The sequence below is a fragment of the Anomaloglossus baeobatrachus genome, chromosome 5, assembly GCF_048569485.1.
Source record: "Anomaloglossus baeobatrachus isolate aAnoBae1 chromosome 5, aAnoBae1.hap1, whole genome shotgun sequence".
Classification (NCBI taxonomy): domain Eukaryota; kingdom Metazoa; phylum Chordata; class Amphibia; order Anura; family Aromobatidae; genus Anomaloglossus; species Anomaloglossus baeobatrachus.
Genome location: NC_134357.1, coordinates 75,916,220 through 75,927,529, shown reverse-complemented (window position 1 = coordinate 75,927,529; position 11,310 = coordinate 75,916,220). Strand labels below are relative to the sequence as shown.

Sequence of the window (11,310 nt, the reverse complement as noted above, 5' to 3'; positions counted from 1 at the left end):
ATTATGAAATAAAAAATAAAAAAATATATATTTTTGATTACAATTTGTGACTGATTTTTTGCTTTTGGACAAGCAACAAAGTTTATATAGGGGGGGTGGGATGGTGAACAAGCACGCACACAAGAGCATGATAGACGTCTTTACATGCTATCCAATTTAGGATTAATCATCTGTCCTGCGTGTCTGAGGCCACTTTCACACTGTGTTCTGACCCGAGTTCTGTGGTCCCAATGGAGCTTTCGTCTGAATCCACCGCAAAACGGGTTTCGGATGCATGTGCCAACGAAGTCACAGTGTGCTCTGTCATGCACCATTTTTGAGTGTATACACTTTCCAGAAATGGACACCCAGACCCAGTAAATGGCATCTGGGTGTCAGTCTCCAGTAAGCGTATACGCCCGAAAATGGTGCACCACAGAGCACACAGTGACTCAGTCTACACCATTATAGTCAGTGGGCCCATCGGCATGTGTCCGAAACAAGTTTTGTGGGGGGTTCAGACGGATGCCCCGACGGAACGCATGTCAGAATGCAATGTGAAAGCGGCGATAGTTATTTCTTCAGGTCTTAGTGATTGTGGTGCAGCATCATGACCCATCAACTAATCTCAGTAATATCTGGTATATGCAAATGACAACTCCTAATTTCAGTTAAGTTACACAGACTCTTACCCATCACATGCATGGGATGGTTACCGCAGTCCAGCTAGTTGATAAAAGCACATGAATTCATGACACGAGTCTTTCGTACAAATACATTTTAATGCATTTAGTTTAGAAACCTGGATAATAAATTTGGTGATCTGCAAATTACAAAAAGTAATTTATAAGCTCAATCTACCTGCAGTCTAAACCGGTGAGAATTTACAATACAAACTACAGTAATAAAGATACAAACACAAAAAGATAAGTTACAAAATTATGTTATACGGAAAACAATTCGGAGATTGTTACAGCACATCCACTTGTTGTCCATCGTCGTTTCAGAATACTATGGTGATGCATTAGGGTCAGGTATGTGGGCACCATATTGGTGCAGACTGCATGTCGTGCAATATTTCAGGTATATGCAGTGTACAGGGATTGTATAAGAAACTTAATAATAATAACCAACCTGAATCAGAAATCTTAGAGAAGTATCTATTAGGACACCAAAAAAACTCCCTTTAAAAAAAAATGGAATACGTCGACTGGAGTTTTTGTCCACGTTGCTTAAATAGAAAGGCTCATAGTATGAAGATATCTGATTACCTACAAGTCCACAGTTTATATCACTTACAATATGAAACCTTTTTATTTTCCTTTGCTTTGTTCCATCAAAACCATAGATCGTCAGAATTCGATGACAAAAACATGGCCGCCTGCAGCCACCAATGGAGACAGCTTACTGCACCCATTTACCCTTTTTTTTGTCTAAGAACATAGTAACATCATGGGAGCTATTTGGTTCCCAGGGGTTGCTAATACCATCAGAGTGGCAGCAGTGTTGTACAGCTGGCACCTGCCTAATAAAGATTGGAAATAAGCAAGGCTCTGTATCTAACCAGTTAACCCTTTACATGCTGAAAGTAATGCCGACGAAGGGGTTACATAGAGGCTCCTTCCAACACCACACCCAGTCCTGTTTTATTAATAAGTAAAATTAATTTTATTTTCTGCTTTGGAAATAGAGCAAGTTCCACTTAGTGGCTGCAGCCAGAAAGTTTTTAATTTAATTCTCCTTCAATCTTGGAATTTGTAACTAAGGTTTTTGATAGAACTACCGATACCAATGTGAACAGAAGGATGAGATAGATCAGCACTATTCTATTTGGGTGCATTCATTTAACTATATAAATTCAGTCTAAAAGGTCAAAATAAAAAGCTCGGACTGTCCGCGGCTCTCGAGACCAGAGTGCTACAGCTGCATAGAAATATATAAAAGCGGTCACACTTGGGTTAGACGAGCGGCGGCCAGTCCAAACACATGCACTCCGCTCTCAGACCTACTTATACGGTTGTCTCAATACGCCTAAAACCGATGGAATCCATCAGACTCAATTACTTTTAATACTATGCTTCAGATAGTGTTATTCCACTGGTAAAGTAGTATTCTTAGCAGACATTATCGTGAAAGACCCAACCTTTTACTCTACTCCCACTGCACACTAACCAGCTGGTGGTGGTTGGGGCCTTGGCATTTTTCGTTCGTGAAATAACGGTCGCACTTTCTTGCAGAATTCACTGTAAAGCATTTCCTTGACATTTTGGAGCTAGATGGCTTAGGCTAGGTTCACATTTCTGTTTTATTACATCAGTCAGGTCCATCAGCCATGGATCCGTCATTTTTTACATGGCAACTGACGCAACGGATGTGTTTTTCACAGGATTCCGTTCACAGGAATCCTGTGAATAAAAACTGATCCGCCGCGTCCGTTACATCCGCTGTGCGTCAATTTTTTGACGGATCAGTCACAATCCGTTTGTGTTTGGGACAGCACAGTGAGTGTGCCAAACATGCTGGACATGCTCATTAGAGCATGACGGAATCCAGCGCTGGATTCCGTCGTAAGACGGATTGCGACGGAATCCAGCACAATAGACATCCATTACAAGCTTGACGGATTGCGACGGATTCCTGCGCGGTGCGTTAATTTTGACGGCCCAAAAAAACTTTACATCCGGCGGTCAGTCCAAAGACGACTGATGCGCCGTACAGCAGATGCAACGCAAGGTCATCAGTTGCAATCTGCCGCTCATACAAGTCTATGGGAAACAACAGAATCCGCCAAACGGATTCCGTTGTTTACCAGAGCCACGGATTGTGACTGATACAAATTGACAGAAATGTGAACCTAGCCTAAGCTGCATCTTTTATCCAGTAGTGGGTGCTATAATCTGATATTTTGCCTCACCAGGTACTGTAGAAAGGTACTCCGCACCCACTCTTTCAGGTCATCACTTACATAATAGTATCTTTACATACTGCTGTGTCACTACCAATTTCTTCTAGGTCATAGTACTAGATTCCAATATTAGCATTTCATAAATAGCAAATGTGCATTTAGATGTGCTGATAATCCATAAACTAGTCTGTAAACATGGCAGCGATCAGCCAGTGAATGCAAAATGCTTGAGGATGCCAGCATGAAAATTACCAATATCCACAGCACATCGCTGTGTGTACACAGGGTAGTGTATGAATAAATTCACTGCACTCGTTATTGAACGTGAAATAATTTTTAATGAAACCTGGAAAAGAAAAAATATCCAACGACGTTTCGACCCACCGGGTCTTTATCAAGTCGCTAGAGTGAAAATACAAACAAATTTTGTTTGTATTTTCACTCTAGCGACTTGATAAAGACCCGGTGGGTCGAAACGTCGTTGGATATTTTTTCTTTTCCACGTTTCATTAAAAATTATTTCACGTTCAATAACGAGTGCAGTGAATTTATACATACATGACTTTCGGGTATTTGCCCATTTTCACTTGCACCATCCTCAACTCAGCCTGAGTGCAGACCATTTATTTGTTACACAGGGTAGTTGCAGCCGAAAATATAGTTCTATCCTCAGGTGGCATTTTATCAATTCTTCTGTTCCCATCAGGAATTAGTCTAAAACGAGCACAGTTCTTCTATGTAGTCAATAGGTGGTCACAAGTGAGCCAAGATAAGCACACCTAAATGGACCTTAAAACTATGGGTGAAGGTTCAACATCACAGTACCAGATAGATAAGTAAAGGTTTTCATGTGATCTATAAAATTTAAGTGAGAATCCTGAGTGAGGAATCCCGATCAGAGATCGTTGTGTACAAGAAGTTATACAGGTAGGATATGGCCAGACAATAAGTGCAGTTATATTAAAAAAAAAAAACATGGAGTCTGCAAAGGCTAATACTAATATATTGTGTGTCAGGAGTTACAATTGAAACCAGAAGTTTATATATACTATCTAAAAAAGACACATATGCGTGTTTTTCCTCACTATCTGATCATCATTACGTTTGAAGGAAAAAGGGAGAAGCTTTGAAGCCTAAAAACACCCTCCCAACTGTGAAACACGGGGGTGGCGGCATCATGTTGTGGGGTTGTTTTACTGCAGGAGGGACTGGGGCACTTCACAAAATAGATGGCATCATGAGAAAAGAGGATTATGTGGCAACACTGAAGAAACATCTCAAGACATCAGCCAGAAACTTAAAGCTTGGGCGCAAATAGGTCATCCAAATGAGTAAACTGGCTACAAAGTGGATTAAGGATAACAAAGTCAGTGTTTTTGGAGTGGCCATCAAAAACCCCTGATCTCAATCCTATTGGAAATTTATGGGCAAGGCTGAAAAGACCAGTGCGAGCAAGGCGACCTAGAAACATGGCTTAGTTACACCAGTTCTGTCACGAGGAATGGGCCCAAATTCCTACCAACTATTGTGAGAACCTTGTGGAAAAACATCCAAAATGGAAAACCCAAATCATCATAGTGTAAGGGCAATGCTACCAAATACTAATGAAATAGATGGAAACTTTTGACTTTGCAGAAAGTAATAAAAAATGTCTTAAAACATTCTCTCTCTCTCAGAATTTTATTTGGCAAACAAATAATTTTGGTTCCTTATTGACCTAAAACAGGAAAGGTTTATTCTGATTTCATGTCAGATAGTGAGAAAAACATGCAGATGTGTCTTTATAGAGAGCGGATGTAAACCTCTGGTTTCAACTGTATATAAAAGATTAATTTGTGTTATATCAATTTATCCTGAATAAAGGAAAGGAATACGGTTACAATTCTCCTCCGCCACTGCTGCTCCTTCTGTAAGTGATAGCTGAACTCGAACCCTCATCATATAGCAGCTCTACACTGGGGACGATGAAGTGGAGGAACATTAATATAGCTTAACTACCAGTGAGTTCCAGTGTCCTAACTAATGTGTTACCATGTGTCCTCGGATTATAGACAGAATATAGTGTCAGGTGCAGCAACTTTGTCAGGAAGGCAGACGAAGAAAATACAGCGGGGCAGCACAGCACCTGCCTCTGCATGCTGACAGTCTAGACGATATTCTTTTGCTGCATCTGCCACTAGAGGGCGCTCATAACCTATAGATTTCATAACCATCCCATGTATCGAGCGCTGTTCTAGTGGTTGCTTCACAGATCCTCATTTACAATGCGAAGTAACGCAAGGAATATGGAGCTCGCTGGGGAAAATCTATCAGTACCAGGCTGCAGTCACACATCCATGTCCTGTCTGTTATGGACTGGCAGCACACGGAGCCATGGAGTTTCATCCACGGATCAGTGTCTGATTCGTGAGACTCAATGAAGGTCTTATTCTCATCTGTTTTGCAGATTAGACTTGGCCAATAAAGTTCATGGTGATCTCTTAAAAAGCGTAAACACTTCAGGATTATATCAGTGTTAGGGCTGAGCGGATCCAGACTGTAAAAGTCCAGATCCGCGCGGTTTCAAAGATGCCCGATCCGGATCTGGGGAAAATAATTGAAAAATAAAGAAAACTGAAATAACACAGCGTTTCATACTTACCGAGACTCGGCGTCATGGCGGCACACTGCTTCCGGGTCACGCATTCACTTTCTGTACTGTGCATCATATACACACAGCTTTCAGTGTTTCCCCCACCCACCGGCCGTCCTCTCGTCTGTGATTGGTTGCAGGCAGAAGCGCCCCCAGCCTGTGACAGTATCTGCCTGCCGTGCAGTTATCAGGGCTCAGTCATTATCTGCACAGCCAACGGTCGTGCTCTATGGCCGATGCGATGGCTGTGTTATGTAGCAGAGCTGAAGCGGCGTGGGACCTTGTGTGGATTACCCCAGACCTGCAGGGCTGTGTAGGGGTTAATAAATAAGTGAAGGAGGGTGTGTTTTGAACTTTATTCCAAATAAACGCATTTTTCTCTGTGTTTATTTACAGGTTAGTGTGATGCAGGCATCTCAGACGCCTGTGCTTTCATTATCCTAGGGTTTAGTAGCCGCTGTTAGCTGCTGTTAACCCCTTATTACCCTAATTGGCACCGCTCCAGGCCACCGGGAAGAGTCGGTAAAGCACCGGGATTGTCACATTAATAGATGCAGCAATAGCTGGCGGCTGTGGGCTGATAATACGAGCCCCCAGCTGACTTTACCTTGGCTTGGTATCAAAATTGGGGGGGACCGCACATCTATTTTATTTATTTATTTTTTTAACTATTTAAAACGGGCGGCACGGTGGCTCAGTGGTTAGCACTGCAGTCTTGCAGCGCTGGGGTCCTGGGTTTGAATCCCACCAAGGACACCATCTGCAAGGAGTTTGTCTGTTCTCCCCGTATTTGCGGGGGTTTCCTCCTACACTCCAAAGACATACTGATAGGGACTTTAGATTGTGAGCCCTAATGGGGACAGTGTTCCTGATGTATGTAAAGCGCAGCGGAATATGTTAGCGCTATATAAAAATAAAGATTTTTTTTTAATAATAATAATAAAATAAAAAAAAAAAAAAAAAAGACGCATGTGGTTTCTTTTAGGCCGGAGTCACACTTGCGAGGGACTCCCGAGAGTCTGACATCGCAGCACAGTCCCACACACTTCTGACAGGAGTGTGCATGTGCTTCTAGGTACATGCACGCTCATGTTCAGAGAGCGGCAGGCCGTGCCGGGTGCTGTCATGCCAGACTCGCACGAGTCTGACAGTGCATCACCGGCACAGCCGCGCACACTTCTGACAGGGGCATGCATGCGTTTCTGAAACAAATGCACGTTCACCATACTGTCCCGCACACACTTGCACTGCTTTCCCCGCCCACCGGCCTTCCTTCTGCCTGTGATTGGTTGCAGTCAGTTGACACGCTGCTACTCAGGGTGGGGGCACGTCTAACTGCAACCAATTACACACGCCGCTGGGTGGGCAAAACAATGAATATTGAATTGTCGGCTCCGGAAGGGGAAAGCGTGACCCGGAAGGAGTTTGCTGCCATGACACAGCCTTAGGTCCGTATACTGCACGCACTGCTACCCCCCTATCCCCTCCACAAACATTTTTTAATCACTGGATTCTGGTTCCCATAGACTTATATGGACACCGAAATCTGGAGTGGCTCCAGACTTTTTTTTTTTTTTTTCAATCCCGGATTTTGGCGGGTTCGATCAACTCTAGTCAGTGTTTAAAGCACCACTTCTGCGATTTTCTTTTATTGCACTGCTGGAGTGGTGCTTTAAATCTAAGTCCCTTGCCCCCTGTCTTATACTCCCCTTCCAACATCTTCAGCCTTTTTCCTTGTCACTACGGTTGGTTTCTGGCAATGTATGATCTGTCGGCAGCTCCAGTGTTTGCCAAAGGCCACAACTCAATACCAGTCTTTGAGAGCCTTTGTCTGAGTCTCAGAGTTAAATTGTGACCTTGTAATGTAAAATTATGACTTCTGTTGGGTCAGAAGTTACCGCCACACAATGGCACCGCAGAACCAGAGTGGCACTGAAAAACTAAAGGCCACTTTACACACACAGATAAATCTGTGGCAGATCTGTGGTTGCAGTGAAATTGTGGACAATCAGTGCCAGGTTTGTGGCTGTGTACAAATGGAACAATATGTCCATGATTTCACTGCAACCACAGATCTGCCAAAGATTTATCTCTGTGTGACGGGGCCTTAAGACTCACCACCTGGAGTGGTGCTTTAAATGATCTATTATTAAGAGTCCATAGATAAAGTTTGGACTATCACCCCGCTTCAGTTTTTAGAATATGGATGTGATGGGAGGGGAGAGGGGGGGGGGGGGGGAAGCAACATAACTAAAAATGGACGACATAGAAAAGGTGCAAAAAAAATTAAGACGGCTGTGTGATTGTAGCCTTAAAATGCAGTATTCTGCCATAAATATATTGGAAAATATAGTATTTGTGCTCAATGTTTAGGAAGCCCCAGCCACATGTATGTGACAACAACAGATCCATTCTCAATATTACAACACTGCTGCCTGTTAAATCCTTACAGGTAGGTTCAAATGATTGGTCCATTTGACTTAAGGGTCTAATAGGTTTTAGTGCTATAGTTATTCGATCTTCATTTTGCTATGGCACCCTGTCTAAGCCCATGGTTAGGTGGAAATTAGCAATAATCCCAGTATGACGCCATCTTTGATCAGAACTGTTGATTTGATTGCCTGACAAATCTGGTGTAACGCATCGTCATGATCATTATGATTGAAAAGAGGACAAAAAAGAAAGGGGGAATTTTTTACACAAGCGTTTGTGTCAGTCGTCTTTTGCCACGGTTGTGCAGTATTTGCTTTCCTTTGGTTTACAGCAATAGACTGTGCTGAACGTTGGAGAGTACATTGTCATCTTAACGCTTTCTCAAGGTAGTGGATTATCAAACACTGTGTCTGGGAGGATGGAGATCTTTAGCTTCTTCTCTGGCCAGCTATATTCCTTTGGCAACTTCATCTGGATAAGGGAGAAAAATAGGAATGCAAAATGGTCAACGTCACAGATCATAGCAATCCAGCATAAAAGCTAAGTGACCATTTAGAAACCGTAGTCACAGGGTCATCACAATCTTGATATTTTTATACTATGGGCACACGAGCCAAATCCACAGTAGCTTTCTACCTGTATGGCCATGTCTGCACGCTGTGGACGAAAATAAAAAAATAAAAATAAAGGCATTTTTTAGTGTTTTCCATGCGTTTGTTTTTTTTTTTGTTTTTTTTTAACACCAATGGGTGAAAAAAAAGCAATGTTCGCAAAGCAAATCTGAAATCTCAGACTTTGCAGGGGACAGAAAAGCATAAAGTATGTGGCGACTAAGAGGTCAGCAAAAACTGCAGAGTGCGAATGGGACCTAACTCCTCAGCTGGATATTACATCATTGTATATGAGGTGACAAAATCACATCCACAGGCAGGAATCAAAACAAAAAAAAAAAAACTGACCTGTGCTTTGCAAGTTACACCCACACCATGTACATCTATGCTGCAGATAGTCAATGACAGAATTTCTGCATAGAGCCCACCACTGTAGGTGCATGGCTTTCAAATGTGGGAGTGTTCATGAAAAAAGTCACATTTGTCCACCTGCATTTGCGGCTACGCTCAGTTGCTCCATCTGGGTTTATATCAGGACCCCCGCATGATATTTAGGTGTATGTGTCGATGGGGCCATTGACTGTAATGATGCCGATAAGAGTCACAGTATACTCTGCTATGCATCATTTTAGCCCCTATATGCCCATTAGAGTCGGGCAGCAAGACGTAGTGGACTTGGTCTCGCTGCCCGCCTCCAGTAGGTGTAGACATCCAAAAAGGATGCATGAAGGAGTACACCGTGAATAGTCTGCATCATTATAGTAGAGGCCCAGTTGACAGCCCAAATCCAGTTTTGCAATGGTTCGGACATAATCCCCGATGGGGTCACACAACATAGTGGCAAGCGCAATGGGAACTTGACGGCAGATTCATGTGGCCGAGGCATGGACAATATGAAGCACACACCCACACACCAAAAAAAAAAAGAAGGAGAAAAATCGCACATAAAATCCAAAACTGCGGGCGAAGAAAAGTAGACGAGGCGACCTTTCTCAGACTAGATATTCAAGATGAAGCGTCCCCAAGCGGCTTCTACAGTAGATTATCCATTTATAAATAGTTGCAGTATTGCAGCCATTGTCTGATTCATGCTGTACGTGGATCGGCCATCATAAACCTGCTTTGAGGTTCCCTTTAAACTGTCCTGGTGTGCGCTGGTCCATTTGGCTTGGGAGATTCTTTGTCATGGGTTCACAAAAGCAACATTAATTCTGAGAGACTAATAAGATGTAGAATCTCAGAAGTTGTGGTGTGTTCCCCCCCCCCATGTGCCCCGTATTCTGATGTTAACTAAATTACAAGCCTGGAGTTAATAAATGAATGATTGTGAATGCGTGACCCTGCCACAGAACGCAGGAAACGGCACACTCCAGCGAGTTCCCATGTTTGAAGTAGAAATCTAGGGCTGCGGAGCTAAGTCTGGCACTTTCCCGGAGCCGTCGCCCCCCCTCCTCCATCGGCTGCACAGAACTTACTTCCTCTGGAGAGCTTAAATCTTCTAAGTCTTCCAGCATCCTCTCCACCAACTCTTCTGTCAACAAAATCTGAGAAGATAAAATGGATTGAGCCTTTTATTCTGACTTTCTATGTAATTGGAAAAGCATTTGATCTTGCCTTCTGAAGTAAGAGAAGACTTTACAGCGGGAGTGTCCTTGCACGCTTTCATTTTTATGCCAGTGGCAATTTTGTTCTCGTAGTTAGAGTATCAGTAGTATTTTTTTTCCCAAAGCGAAAAGAGGACAAATCCTATGCATTTTTCCCCATTATCAGACCCCTAGCCCAAACTGAAAACTATTGGCCAGAAAGCAAATACAAAAATGGTGGTCGAATGCTACAGAAACACTTGGGAAAGGATGGCAGTGCTCTGACCTTTTCAAAGAGTTACTGACTTTGGACATACAGGTAAATTCAATGTCCGCTCCCTGCATGAAGCGGGCGCAGGAGCTGAGCCTGCATTATCACTGGCAGATTCCTGTAACAGAGGCAATGTGAGCGGTTACTCCTTTAAAGAGGACCTCTCAGCTGACGCATTGTGCCCAATCTAAGGATGTATGATCTGAGCCAGGCATGTTTGAAACGCTGCGTCTGGGTGAAAGAAAAAAAAAGAAAAAAAGAAAAAAAAAGCGTCAGAGAACCCAAGCCGTGCTGAAGACTACTTGGACATCTGTCTATCTAGGAGACCTGTCATTCCAGGGCAGTGGGAGGGTAGATACCGCCAGGACCCATCTGTTTGATTACTCTACAGCGCGGCTTGGTCCCAGAACAGCCATTAAAAGTACTGTATTTTTCGCTTTATAAGACGCACCTCCAAATTTGGTGAAGGAAATGAGAATATTTTTTTAATGTTAAATGGGGTCCATCTTATAATGCCAGTGTCCGTCTAACAAATCATATAGGGTATATGTCCCTCATAGCCCCCCCATCCTAAAATTAGCCCCCCTTAATCTGGATATGGCCCCCTTGTGCTGGGACACGTCCCCCTGTGCTGCCCATGGCCACTATAGATGGCACACCTCCCCTGTGTTTGATATGCCCCCCATACTGCTGCCCATAAAATAAAACACTTTCCTTACCTTCTCAGCGCTGTCCCTCCTCGTGTCTCCCTCCTCGCAGTTGAGCTTCGGCTTCCTCCACTTCCTGGTTCTTGCTGCCGGTCATGTGATTGGCACAGCAGAGTGATATCATCTCTGCGTGCCTGATCACAGACAGCAGCAGCAGGAGACCGGGAGATCAGCGCTGGAGGTAAGTAA

General features: G+C 43.4%; 1 protein-coding gene across 2 annotated transcripts in view; it reads right to left on the bottom strand.

Moving 5' to 3' along the window:
• Positions 1-3,388: 3,388 nt before the first annotated feature.
• SUFU (SUFU negative regulator of hedgehog signaling) overlaps positions 3,389-11,310 on the bottom strand; it is a 157,132-nt gene continuing 149,210 nt past the window's right edge. For both annotated transcript variants that reach the window (XM_075348600.1, XM_075348601.1), the window contains exons 11-12: positions 10,036-10,104; positions 3,389-8,420 (exon numbers count right to left, since the gene is read on the bottom strand). In XM_075348600.1, the coding sequence (XP_075204715.1) occupies positions 8,331-8,420; positions 10,036-10,104 (159 nt within the window). In that variant the 3' untranslated portion in view covers positions 3,389-8,330. The remainder of the gene's footprint in view (positions 8,421-10,035; positions 10,105-11,310) is intronic.